Source organism: Python bivittatus, unplaced genomic scaffold (genome assembly GCF_059951505.1).
Source record: "Python bivittatus isolate LINGU-HERP-01145 unplaced genomic scaffold, Pbiv_v1 ctg000370_np1212, whole genome shotgun sequence".
NCBI lineage: Eukaryota > Metazoa > Chordata > Lepidosauria > Squamata > Pythonidae > Python > Python bivittatus.
The window spans coordinates 72269-86634 of record NW_028277062.1 but is presented as its reverse complement, the minus strand read 5'-3'; the positions used below and the strand labels follow the sequence as shown (position 1 = coordinate 86634).

General features: G+C 41.7%; 1 protein-coding gene across 1 annotated transcript; it reads right to left on the bottom strand.

Annotated features, from left to right (window-relative positions):
- Window positions 1-1033: 1033 nt before the first annotated feature.
- Window positions 1034-13319, bottom strand: LOC112543130 (vomeronasal type-2 receptor 26-like). The gene is made up of 6 exons (XM_088141978.1): window positions 13225-13319; window positions 12852-13143; window positions 11762-12622; window positions 8226-8453; window positions 7488-7614; window positions 1034-1935 (listed from the first exon to the last, which is right to left on the bottom strand). Exons 1-6 carry the CDS (start codon window positions 13317-13319, stop codon window positions 1034-1036), a joined length of 2505 nt encoding a protein of 834 aa, XP_087998104.1.
- Window positions 13320-14366: the final 1047 nt, after the last annotated feature.

The window sequence follows — 14366 nt, the reverse complement described above, 5'->3', positions numbered from 1 at the left end:
AGTCCCATTATTTAATAATTTATTTTTATTAGATACTCCCTGTAATTTAAATGTGGCCTTAGAAAAATGATATAGCATTTAGGGAAAAAGATACATGCCAGTAACTCAGCACCAAAAGACAAAATGGAGAAGATCTTCATAGACACCATGGCTCTTCCTTTGGCACTTAGATAGGTTGGAACAAAAGACACCAACGCATTGCAGAAGGCCAACATGCTGAAGGTGATGAATTCATTAAAAGTGTTACGAGCACGAAATGCCACAATTAAACTGGCAATGGCCAAGAGGCCCATTAAGCTCAGGATACAGTAAGAGTATGACCAATCACTGCATTGCAGAATAATTTCTTCCATTTCAGAGTAGCTGTCTAATTCAGGGAAGTGGGGAGAGGTTGACAACTGTAATCTATAAATGCTTCCTTGGAGAAGAGAGCAGGAAATGATGGTGGAAAAGGCCAATCTTTTCCCCATCCAATTCCTCATCCTAGATCCTGGCTTGGTGGCCATGAAAGAACACACAAGAAATGGACACTGAGAAGATGAAACCAAATGCAGACTGTCTAGGAAGTTCCAGATTTTTCAACAGCTGAATCTGAGAACATCCAGAGGAGAAAAAAGAAACAATAATGTTGAAAATCCAAATCAATTTGATTCCAATTTTCCTTTATTATCTTAGTGCTTATATTTTCAACTGGTATTTTCTGGAATATAATTGTGCCATTTCAAAAACTTTCATGTGGACACTTGTTCATATACTTGGTCTACTTTACAATAGCTTCTCTCTGGTTTTCCTAAAAATAACTTGTCTTCCCACACTAATCTCTATGAGATTTCCTTGGAGGTTGTTGGGAAAAAGCTTCAGTTTAATATGGGTAGAATTTCCCATACAAATGTCTTTCTTAAATCCATTTTCAGAGCTATAAGTAAATCAGACTGGTAAATGCCCCCCCCCTTTCCCAAGAATCACTTATAAAATACTTTCTATTTACCTTATTAACAAAAAGACATAATCAAATAAAAAAAGACAAAGTTATTTAAACATGTCTTCTTATCAGTTGCTCCCTGTTGTTTAAGTCAGGCCTCAACACAATAATGTAACACTTGGGGAAAAAGATACATCCTAGGAGCCCAGCACTCGAGCACAAGATGGAGAAGATCTCCACAGCTACCATGGCTTTTCCCTTAGTGCTCAGATATGTTGGAAGAAAGGAGATCCACACACTGCAGAAGGCCAACATGCTGAAGGTGATGAACTTGGCTTCATTGAAGCTGTCAGGCAGTTTACGAGCCTGGAAAGCCACAATGAAGCTGGCAAAGGCAAGGAGCGCCATATAGCTCAGGACACAATAAAACATAAAGACTGACCCTTCATTGCATTGCAGAATCATTTCTTCAGTGACTGAGTGCATATCTAACTCTGGGAATGGGGGAGAGGTTGACAACCACACAATACAGATACTTGCTTGGAGGAGAGAGCAGAAAAGGACAATAGAAATGGCCAGTCTTTTCCCCACCCATGTCCTCATCTGAGATCCTGGCTTGGTGGCCATGAAGGCGAGAGAAACAAGGATGGTTTTGGCCAACACACAAGAAATGGACACTGAGAAGATGAAACCAAATGCAGACTGTCTGAGGAGACAGGTGACTCTCTCAGGTTGTCCAAGAAAGAGCAAAGAGCAGAGGAAACAGAAGAGAAGGGAGATGAGGAGAGTGTAGGTGAGATCCCGGTTGTTGGCTTTGACGATGGGACTGCCTTTGTGCCTAATAAATGTTCCAAGTACCCATGTTGTAGTGACGAAAAATAAGCTAGCAACAGTGGTGAAACTGAGTCCTAAAGGCTCTTCATAAGACAAGAAACTAATTGTCTTCATCATGCACCCATCTTTGTCATGGTTTGCATATTGATCATCAGGACATTGAAAACAAGCAACTGTGTCTAAAAAGAAAAAGCCTTATGTCAATGTGGATTCATGAGGAAGATGATTGATTATTGTCATCTTTATCCTCACCCTGACATTTATGCCATTGGTACAAAATATACAAGCCACAGTATGAAAATATATCTGAACATCTCCCTATGTATATTTTGTGTGTTGTTGGAATTAAATCAAATATTACTTTGAATAGACACAAGGAAGCACAGCATAGTGCAATGGTATGTGGGAAAGTCCTTGGGAGACTGGGCCAAGAGATACTGCTAAGGGAATAGTCGGATAAGAGACAGCATAGCCCACAGTTGGATAGTAGGTGGGGCAAGAGGCTCAGAAGGGACCGTCCCTAGTTTCTCAGGCTGTAAAGAAGAAGGGGGGAGCATTGTGCCTTCAGACTTGCAAAATTCTGTCAATGTAGCTTTACAATATAGTAGAATTAGCTCATCTGGTTGTGATTCCCATCTGGTTTACCCTGCAAGGCCAACACATAGCCCCAGGAAAATCTCCATCCATTTTTAACTTTATTTGTGTTATCATCATAAAGGGCTGTTCCAATGAAGATTCACCTGAAGTGATCATGTTCATATTTAAAACCATACTGACTTCAAGATCACAGTTCAAAATATAGTATGCAAATGGAAAGTTTTCACCAAATTTCAAGTGAAAATAAAAGACAATATATCAAGAAGGAAATTTGAAAAAGATCAATATATTACACATATTTCAAGGGAAAACTATATAGGAAACATAATTTTCTGATGCTGCAAGAGAAATATGTCTCATTTTTATTTCATAATTTTATTGTTCTTTTTGTTTTCTTTGTTTCTTTTAAAACTTCATTTCTTGTGTTTCCCCCTTTAAAGAGAATATTGAGTCAGGCAGCATCAAAAATCAAATACATAGATACCTATTACACATCCTAGAGAGCTACACGCTCTAGGGAAAATATGAATAAGGAGGATTTTTGGAAGAAGCGAAAATGTGCAGAAATGGAGCATAATAAATCTGACTGGGTGGAAATGAAAAGAATTAAAATTTAAGGTAGAGAGTAATTTATTTCTATTCCTCATAATTTCTATATGATTCTTATAATTGTTAAATTAAATGTTTCATTAGGTGGCCTTGTATGGCTAAGAAGTAAGAATTTACTTCCATACATTTCAGACATTCTGATTTCATTATGAAATTTTCAGAGCATTCCTGTTTAGTTGGTACACACTGAAGGTTTCTGGCTTCCACATCAATACTAAGTGTTTCAGTCCAAATAACTACACATCAGTTCTCCTCCCTCCCTCCTTCCCTCCCTCCCTCCCTCCCTCCCTCCCTCCTTCCTTCCTTCCTTCCTTCCTTCCTTCCTTCCTTCCTTCCTTCCTTCCTTCCTTCCTTCCTTCCTTCCTTCCTTCCTTCCTTCCTTCCCTTCCCTTCCCTTCCCTTCCCTTCCCTTCCCTTCCCTTTCCTTTCCTTTCCTTTCCTTTCCTTTCCTTTCCTTTCCTTTCCTTTCCTTTCCTTTCCTTTCCTTTCCTTTTCAGTCATTATAACATATGTAGACTTTTAGAAATTGTATACAATCACTTTTATATCTTTGTTGTTGTTTTTTATATTTCATCTTTCTTTTAAAAAAAAGTAGTTCTGAAATCACTACCATTTTTGCTGTCTATATTCTCTCTTCATTGCAAATGTTTCCAAACCTCCTTTAGGATGCTTGCTCAGTTATGAAACCTAAACAAATCCAGGATTTCCTTTTAAATCTAACTAATCAAAATGTTTTTGTCACTGTTGTTATGTGATGATCATAACATGTAATTCCATGCTTAGAATCCTATGCTTTTTAATGAACTAATGAAATTAGTTTTATTGCCTCATTCAGTTTCCAAATAAAACCTTATAAACAACCTGAAAAACTAATTAGCTGAAAGAATTCAGGAGAACACACCCACAAAGGCACCAGTATGACATATTTGTTTGAAATGAAAATCTGGTTGAAATTTCAACTTTATCACTATAACAGGTCACTGGATGCAAAACCCTGTTCATTAAGTTGGGCTGTAGGGTTAGGCCAGTGGCCCTGGCCTCTGGTTGGTGCTACTGAATGCCAGGGCCAACCTGGCATGTATTACCAAGACCTGGCTGGGTTCGTGGGGGGGGGGGGGCTTTCTGAGATATACCCAGCAGGGTTTTGGGTGCGGGATCAACTGAGTCTCTGGGGCAGGGTTGGGGGTGTGGCAATTGTCATCCAGAAATCTCTTACGGCTTCCAGGGGCGCTGCACCACAGGTCACTGGATGCGAGACCCTGTTCATTAAGTTGGGCTCTAGGGCTCAGTTGGGACTGCTGCTGTTGTACCAGCCTCCCTGCTGCACAGGAGCTTCCCTGCCTGAGCTCCTCGATGTCATTTCTGGGCTGGCAGTGGAGTTCTGTGAGACTAGGCTGAAGCTGCCATAACCTAAAGATGAAGCAGGCACGTAAGCAGAGAGGACAAAAGCCAGGAATCTTATCTATGAGATCCCTTCAGGGAGGTAGATAAGAAGGAAGCAAGTCGTTAAGGAAAAAACAAAGGACCTGAACCAGAAAGAGGAAGTGGGGCCTGAGCATATGGAAGCCCTCACCCCAATCCCATCAACTTGTACTTTTGGGGATAAAAGGGGTCCCAAAGCCCGCCCACTCGGAGTCGTCTTGGTCATCTGAGTCATCCAGACTTGGCGGCTCCCGTCCCTCTAGCTAGTGCCTGGCAGCCTAGTTGGGAAGGACGTGGGTAAGTGTGTGTCTGTATGAGGAAGAGCAAATGTACCTTGCAACCAGTAAAGTTTTGCTGTTACTTTAAATTCACTGGGTCTCTGTGTATTACAAAGAACCTCTTGTGCCTCAGTGTTCGGTTGGAAGTGATTTGTGTGTATCCCCAATTATTTCCCAGCTGTTGACCAGGGCTGTGTGTCTGTCTGCTCCAGCCACACCTGTCTGGAAAACCCAGGTAGAAAGCAAGGGGGGCTGACAAGATCCGCGTGCCTCAACAGGCTGTGAGTGTGTGAGTGAGTGACCATAAGCCGAACCTGGGAGCAGCGTGTGTAACAGTTCCCCAGACTTATGGTCTTGGGGGGCTTCAATCTGTGTTCTCTAGGAGTGGGGTCTGAGGTGGCTTGGGAGTTCATGGCCACCATGATGGCCATGGGCTTATCCCAGATCATCCAGAGCCTGACATGGGACAATGGCCATATACCAGATCAGGTGTTCTTGTCAGAGTAGTGGTGATCTGAAATCAGGGGACCTTTTAGTGCCCCCCTTGTCATGGTCAGATGATACACTGATTACCATGGATTCTCCTGTGCCACTATCCACTGCAGGGAGGCTGGACTCATTAGATTGGTCTGACCCCAGTGACTAATGGACCCAGATGTGTTCTAGAGGGAGCTGGGAGTTGTTCCTGCTGGTCTGTTGAATAGTCCATCTGAAGCCATGGTCATTGCTTGGAATAAGGGATCGGCTGTGGTCTTGGATCAGATTGCGCTCATGCGACTCTCCCCTCCCATGGATCCTGTCACTCCTTGTGGTTTACGGAGGCACTGAGGGAGATAAACTGAGAGAAGAACTGTCTAGAGTGTTGCTGCTGCTCGACGAGGGATGAACTCCACCGAACATAGGTCAGAGCTGCTATTAAGGCCTACCTAGTGGCAATAAGGGCAGCAAAGCACAATTTCTCCTCTGCTCTTATTGTGTCTGCAGATAGCTGCCTCAGAACTCTGGACATACGGGAGAATTTGTTCAGCTTCTCTTGGACAAAATCGCTCAGATTCATTCATAGTTGGACACCAGCTTTGCTACAGGAGATGCCTGGGGAGGAGTCTTGCCCTGTTATTTAGGAATGGTTTGAACCTGTTGGACCTGAGGAAGTAGACAGGGTCCTTGGGGCTATGAGCTCAGCCACCTGCTCTTTAGATCCATGCCTCTTCTGGCTGGTTAAAGTGGTACAGGTGGTATTGTGTGAATGGGTTCTAGTGATGGTTAATTCTTCTTTGAGTGAGGGGGTTGTTCCCTTGCCTCTTAAGGAGGCTTTAGTTCACTCTTCCTCAAGAGGCCATTGCTGGACCCTACTATACTGGAAAATTTTCATCCAGTATCTAACCTCCCCTTTTTGAGGAAGGTGATTGAGAAGGTGGTTGCACAGCAGCTTAGGAGGACCTTGGATGAAGAGGATTATCTGGATCCCTTTCAGCTGGGATTCGGGCCTTGGTATGGTATGGAAACAGCATTGGTCACACTTTGGGATGATCACTTTGATACTATAGTATCCTTCTGGATCGACTCAGAGGATTGGAGGTGGGTGAAACTGTGTTGTGCTACTTCACCTCCTTTCTTTGGGGCCGATTCCAGTTGGTGGTGGTTGGGGAGGAGAGATCCCGCCCTTGGCCCCTACTATCTGGGGTGCCACAGGGTTCGATACTCTCCCCTCTCGTATTCTACATCTACATGAGGCTGCTATTCATCCATCACCATGGGGTGAGGTATCATCAGTACCTGGCCAATTAAGTGATGCTGTGAATGTCTTATCCCGGTGCCTGGAGGCTGTGAATGTCTGGATGGGAAACAATAGGCTTCAGCTGAACTCTTGCAAGACTGAGTGGCTTTGTTTTGGGGCCTACAAAGATGGACTATGCAATCTTTGGTGCTGAATGGGGTGGCCCTGCCCCAGATAGAACTGGTGTGCAATCTGGGAGTCCTCCTGGACTCAAGACTCCTGCGTGAAGAGGAAGTAGCAGTTGTGGCCAGGAGGGCCTTTGCGCAGCTTTGTGTTGTGAACTAGTTATTCACATTCCTGGATCGGGGGCTCTGCTCACTGTCACTCATGACCTAGTCACCTCCCGGTTGGTCTTCTGTAATGTGCTCTACATGGGATTGCCCTTGAAGAGTATCTGGAAGTTTCAGCTGGTGCAAAATGCATGGCGTGGGCTGTTATGTGTGCCCCTAGAAGGGCACACATTATGCCTCTGCTCTGAGAGCTGCATTGGTGGCCAGTTAGCTTCCAGGTCCAATTCAAGGTGCTGGTTTTGAACTTTAAAGTCCTTCATGGCATGGGGTCAAATTATTTGAGGGATGCCTGTCCCCAATTACATCTACCTGTCCCATCAGGTCTGGCACAGAAGGTATGCTGTGGGTCCCACCTGCCAGGGAATTCCATATGGCAGGTCCCAAGACACAGTCTTCTCTGCCATGGTGACTGCCTTGTGGAATCTTCTCCCTCACAAATGAGGTTAGCCCCATCCCTCTAAACATTATGCAAGCCCCTCAAGATCTTGCTATGTGACCAGGCCTGGGAGTCCCAGGGGACAAGGGAGATTTTGCAATGACTCCCTTACTACAGTTAATATCATCCTCTCCTGTTTTGTGTAATTTTTATACTTTTAATGATTGTTTTTGTGTGTATTTATGGGTTTTTAATTGATTTAATTTAATTTTAGTTATACACCTCCCAGAGTTGCTGTTTTGTGATATATCTGGCAGTATAAATATGATCCATAAATAAATACATAAATAAATAACAAGATCAGAGGATTTTGTTAACTTACCAGTCTTATTGGAGATTTTCCCCTCTGGGCATGGAATACAGTCATAACAGCAGAATTTTTTCCCTTCATTCTTCCTCTTCTGATAACCAGGATGACAATATTCATTGCACAGAGAAATGGGAATGACCTAGTTATTAATATTAAAATGATGGAAGAAGAGCATTTATTGATTTGAAGAAACATCAGTTATTACACTGAAAATGAAAAGAATGGTTTCATTAAAAGAAAAATCCTAACAAAGGGATGTACAAAAGGGTCAAGAAATAAGTTGGATTTGAGAATGTATTGCAAATTACAATTAGGTACATTTTCCATCTACACTCCAATCTGAATTTCTGAGCATAGATGATCTGGATTTCCAGTTATTTCACTTGGATTCATATGAGGATTTGAACATGTGATCTTTCATTTATTCAATCCATCCATTTGACCAGAAGGATTGAGTCAATCTATTTTCTTTTAAATCACAGCTTTTATGAAGCTTCACTCAACCAAGGAAATACAGTCCCTTAAATGTATGGTTTTTTTTCTTTCTCATTTCCATTTCAATATTTGAGGGAAGTGTGATAAACATTGTGCACAATATTAGTTATGGTTAGCTTTTAACAATTAAAGTGGAAAGAATATCATTTCTTAATCTAGTTAATCTTCATGTTTTGCCTGGAAGGAGATAAGTAAATTTCCTAACCTAATGAATCTATCTGAGAATGGTCATATAAACTCTCCTTGAAACCATACCTGATTAAACAATCTGTGCCAGACTATCATGTCTTCATTTATGTCTAATTCCTTTCCTTTCAGAGTGTCAGGATCCACCTTTCCAACTTTAAGTCTCTGGAAGGTGGAATTGGGAAAGGTGACTATGTTTATGATATCAAATCCACCTTCTGTCTTCTTTTGATCATAAAAAGTCAAGGTTTCTCCATGAGAATTATTGAATTTCATACGTCTAAGAAATTGGTGGAGCTATATTATTGGGTTTAAAAGAAGAAGAAAAATAAATAATAGAAAGGTATCAATAATTTTGTCTTAGTTGTACTGTACTTTGAGGGACAAGGTCTGAAAACATGGAAAGTCTATTTCCCCAGCCATTTGAGAATTGGCATGGGCGGGGGATAATAGCTACTCCTGCTCGAGCAATAGTCAAATGACAGATAAAGTGAATTTCAGTCCCCCACATCTTTTTATTCCAAGTCCTTCATATTGCCTAGGAAGTGGCATGTGATGAACTAGAGAATAAATTTTCAGAAATCAGGTTCCCTCTCTGGTCTCCTCCTCATTTTCTAAGGAAGCCTCAATAGACTGATTTGTTCCTGACTTCCCACCCATTTTTCATTTCATGTAACCCTCACAGATAGAAGGCTGCTATGGACATGGTAAGGACTGAAGGATAACTGACTAGGCTAAATAGAATCCCTCTATTCTCTTAAATAATAGGTGAAATGCCTAAAAAGCCACAAGGATTTGAAAGATACTCAGTAATGGGGTACAACCTCAAAAACGACAGAATGATCTCAGTGCGTATCCAAGGCAAACCATTCAATATCACAGTCATCCAAGTCTATGCCCCAACCACTGATGCTGAAGAAGCTGACGTTGACCGCTTCTATGAAGACCTACAACATCTTCTAGAACTAGCACCAAAAAAAGATGTCCTTTTCATCATAGGGGATTGGAATGCTAAAGTAGGAAGTCAAGGAGTAATCGGAATAACAGGCAAGTTTGGCCTTGGAATACAAAATGAAGCAGGGAAAAGGCTAATAGAGTTCTGTCAAGAGAACAAGCTAGTCATAGCAAACACTCTTTTCCAACAACACAAGAGACGACTCTACACATGGACATCACCAGATGGTCAATACCGAAACCAGATTGATTATATACTTTGCAGCCAAAGATGGAGAAGCTCTATACAGACAGCAAAAACAAGACCAGGAGCTGACTGTGGCTCAGATCATGAGCTTCTTACTGCAAAATTTAGGCTTAAATGGAAGAATGTAGGGAAAACCACTAGACCACTCAGGTATGACTTAGATCATATTCCTTGTGAGTACACAGTGAAGGTGATGAATAGATTTAGAGGATTAGATTTGGTAGACAGAGTGCCTGAAGAACTATGGACGGAGGTCCGTAACATTGTATAGGAGGCAGCAACTAAAACTATCCCAAAGAAAAAGAAATGCAAGAAAGCAAAATGGCTGTCTGATGAGGCTTTACAAATAGCTGTGGAAAGAAGGAATGCGAAAAGCAAGGGTGAAAGGGAAAGATATAAGCAACTGAATGCAGATTTCCAGAGAATAGCAAGGAGAGATAAGAAGGCCTTCTTAAATGAACAATGCAAAGAAATTGAGGAAAACAATAGAATGGGGAAGACTAGAGATCTCTACAAGAAAATTGGAGATATGAAAGGAACGTTTAGTGCAAAGATGGGCATGATAAAGGACAAAAAAGGCAGGGACCTAACAGAAGCAGAAGAGATTAAGAAGAGGTGGCAAGAATACACAGAAGAACTATACAAGAAAGATCTTAATGTCCCCGATGTCCATACTGGTGTGGTCACTGACCTTGAGCCAGACATTCTAGAGAGTGAAGTCAAGTGGGCCTTAGGAAGCATTGCTAACAACAAAGCTAGTGGAGATGACAGTATTCCAGCTGAGTTATTTAAAATACTAAAAGATGATGGTGTTAAAGTGCTGCACTCAATATGCCAGCAAGTTTGGAAAACGCAACAGTGGCCACGGGATTGGAAAAGGTCAGTTTATGTTCCAATTCCAAAGAAGGGCAATGCCAAAGAATGCTCAAACTATCGCACAATTGCACTCATTTCACATGCTAGCAAGGTTATGCTCAAAATCCTACAAGCTAGGCTTCAGCAATACATGAACCGAGAACTACCGGATGTACAAGCTGGGTTTCGAAGAGGCAGAGGAACTAGAGATCAAATCGCCAACATTCGCTGGATCATGGAGAAAGCACGAGAGTTCCAGAAAAATATCTACTTCTGCTTCATTGACTATGCAAAAGCCTTTGATTGTGTGGATCACAACAAACTGTGGCAAATTCTTAAAGAGATGGGAGTACCAGACCACCTTACCTGTCTCCTGAGAAATCTGTATGCGGGACAAGAAGCAACAGTTAGAACCGGTCACGGAACAACCAATTGGTTCAAAATAGGGAAAGGTGTACGACAAGGCTGTATACTGTCACCCTGCTTATTTAACCTATATGCAGAGTACATCATGAGAAATGCCAGGCTGGAAGAATCACAAGCCGGAATTAAGATTGCAGGGAGAATCATCAACAACCTCAGATATGCAGACGATACCACCCTAATGGCAGAAAGTGAAGAAGAACTAAAGGGCCTCTTGATGAGGGTGAAGGAGGAGAGTGCGAAAGCTGGCTTGAAACTCAACATTAAAAAAACTAAGATCATGGCATCTGGACCCATCAATTCCTGGCAAATAGAAGGGGTAGAAATGGAAGCAGTAACAGACTTCATTTATTTGGGCTCCAAGATCACCGCAGATGGAGACTGCAGCTATCAAATTAAAAGACGCTTGCTCCTTGGGAGGAAAGCTATGGCAAACCTAGATAGCATATTAAAAAGCAGAGACGTCACCTTACTGACAAAGATCCGCATAGTCAAAGCTATGGTTTTTCCAGTAGTAATGAATGGCTGTGAGAGCTGGACCATAAAGAAGGCTGAGCGCCGAAGAATTGATGCCTTTGAACTGTGGTGCTGGAGAAGACTCTTCAGAGTCCCCTGGACTGCTAGGAGGTCAAACCAGTAAATCTTAAAGGTAATCAACCCTGATTGCTCATTGGAAGGATCGATAATGAAGCTCAAGCTCAGATACTTTGGTCACCTAATGCGAAGAGAGATCTCTTTGGAGAAGACCCTGATGCTGGGAAAGATTGAAGGCAAAAGGAGAAGAGGACGGCAGAGGATGAGATGGTTAGATAGCATCACTGAAGCAATGAGCATGAAACTCAGCAAACTCAGGGAGGCAGTGAAGGACAGGAAGGCCTGGCGCAATATGGTTCATGGGGTCACGAAGAGTCGGACACGACTTAACGACTAAACAACAAACAACAACAACAGGGAGTGAAATGGAAAACCTATTACAATGGTGGAAATAAATGTATACCCATAATTTTATCAATGGACAAGATATTCAACTCCATTTTAATAGTTGCTTCTTCCCTGTTTGAGTCATACAATCTAACTTCGTACTTTACTGCTATCTACTACAAAGTTCTTGTAGCACACAAATCACCTGCCATGGTTGTGCACCTTCATCTTCTGATAATTTGTACCTCACCAAACGTCTGTGATTAGATCGAAGTAAGGAGAGGGCATGTAAAGCTTGAGCCAACACATAGACAGCATTATAGATGCTATAGCTGTGCCCAGTCAACTGCATCTCAAAAAGAGGCCCAGGAATGTCCTCCAGCCTCTCCTCGCCAGTACAAGTGTCATTGTCTAGCAGGGTCACAGGAGGAGTTGGCAATGAACAATCAAACAATTGTTCCCAGAAAAGTGGGAAAAATCCATCTTCTTGAATCCAAGGAGGTTTTATCAACTTCAGGAATTCCTTGAACCCTGGGATTTCTTTTGAGGGAATTGTAAAAAAAATGGCACCATCAAAGATCTGCTGATCCCAACTTCTTTGCACTCCTGTTAATAAATAATCAGTCTGGGCAGTCATGATCCACACCTTTCCCAAGGAACCTTCCTCAAGTGCAGGATCAAACATGAATATAATAGTAGTCATCCATGCAATTGTCAAAGGTTCTCCACAAGCAATAAAGGTATTGGTTTTCTCATCAGTTATGTGGTTATAAATCATTCTTGCTTTCTGAAACATTTCAAAAAATTTATCCCAGTGGGTTAAATATGGAATTCTTTGCATAGAAGCAGAGCAGATTCCATGCTGGGCAAGGAGGGGCTCCATGGTCTGCAGAAAACGTTCTCCATGCCGATTATCAATAGCAAGGAGCCCAACCCATCTCCACCCAAAAAGCTGCAGCAGTCGGATAATCCCAATGTACTGTGAGGACTCATTTGGGACCATGGAATAATAGAAGGGAATCTCAGCACTATGAATATCCTGTGGGGCAAATGACCCATATGTGAGCTAAAAGAAAATAAACACATATTATAGAAACATATCAACATCAGTATCTATTTGTTTTTTGTTTTTTGTCCCCCCCCCCCCCATTTTAGACACTAACATTTGCTGACAAATTTGGTTTGATTGTTGAGCTATGTGGCCATCTTTCACAGCATGATCAATTTTTCAGAGCCAAATTTGGAAAAAGAAAGGAAGAGGGTGATTTTTCTGCCTCCGTCCTCCAGAAACCTACCTGTGGAATCTTGTAAAATTGTATGAGGTCTGCCACATAGGAGGAAGTTTCAGAGCTAAGTCCTCCAATGATAGAAACGAGATCTTTCCTGGTGTCACATTTGTAGTTTGGGACAAATCTCTGTGATCTGAAGAGCAGGTCCAGTGTGGTCCGACATGTCATCATTGCATTGAAGTAGCTGTCATGGATATGGAAGCCAAGAGTGACATTGGGCAAGATTTGTGGATTCTCATTGATCTCCTTCACAGCAAAGGCCAAGGAAAGCACATGCTGGTAGAATTTTGTTAGAACTCTGAAAAAAGGATGATTTCTATGTCTCATTAAATATTTCTAGATTACTTTCCTGGAACCTCATAGAGGTACTTCACTCCACCTGCATGCACAATTGGGGAATGGCTGAACCACCTCTACTGCCACTACATTGCAGTAGTTCTTGTGATTCCCATTGTTGCAGAAATCACAAATCATTGTAGCCAATTTCCCTCACACATGAAGTTCTCCTAATGTGAAGTCGGATGTCATCTGATCACATGCCACTCCAAGTACCGATCTAGAGGTTTTAGCAAACATGAGAAAGTATAATTTCCTTGGCAAATTCCAGGAGATGCTTGTTCATATGTCAAAATTTTCTGCCAATTAGAAAAGCTGGAGTTCTAACTGTACATTATATTTGGAGAGAAGAGAAAAATGCTTGTTATCTCTCACTTATTACTCATGTTTTGTGTTCCATTGGTGTTCTTGGGACATTAGGCAACACTCAGTGTATTAGGCCATACCTTATGATACAGCCTTGATTAAATGAGACTTGAAGCACTACAAAAACATTGATCTCATGAAGAAGGAAATGAAGGCTTATTGTTCTTCCTGAGGGATTGCCAGGCTCAGCAATCTGTGTCAATGGGTGTAAAATGAAAGGAAACTATAGTGAGTTAAAAAAAAGAAGGCGAAGGATAAGGAGACATTTGAAGGGGAAGGAAAGAGAAAGATGTTCTGCTATGAAGTGATTCAACAACTTGATGAAAAGATATGACTGTGTGGTCAAATGAATTTAGGAAGAATGAAGGGAAAAAATTCTGCTGCTATGATTTGTGTTCCATGCCCAGATACAGAATTTTGTTTCATTAAAAACAAGCAAAAACTTTTTTTAAATCCCATATTCCATTATACAATATCTTTCATTAGAAAGGGTTCACATCATGAAAGAAAACAATCTACTTTTCCCTCCATTCATTGCAATTCCTCTCACTAGAGATGCCAGAAAGGTGAAAGATAAGAATTCCTTACTCTGGAAGTCCAAAATACTCCTGAGAGGGATGCTGCTGAAATGAAACTTCATTAAAATGGTAACTAGCCATAGATACCATCCCACCAATGACAAGGTCCCCTTGCTGGTACCATTGATTTGGAACAATTATTGGATCACCTGGATGACATGGCAGAGACTTCACTTTGAATAGTGGAAATATGAGAAGAAAGAACATTCTGAACAGCAAATACTCTCTAACCACCATGACC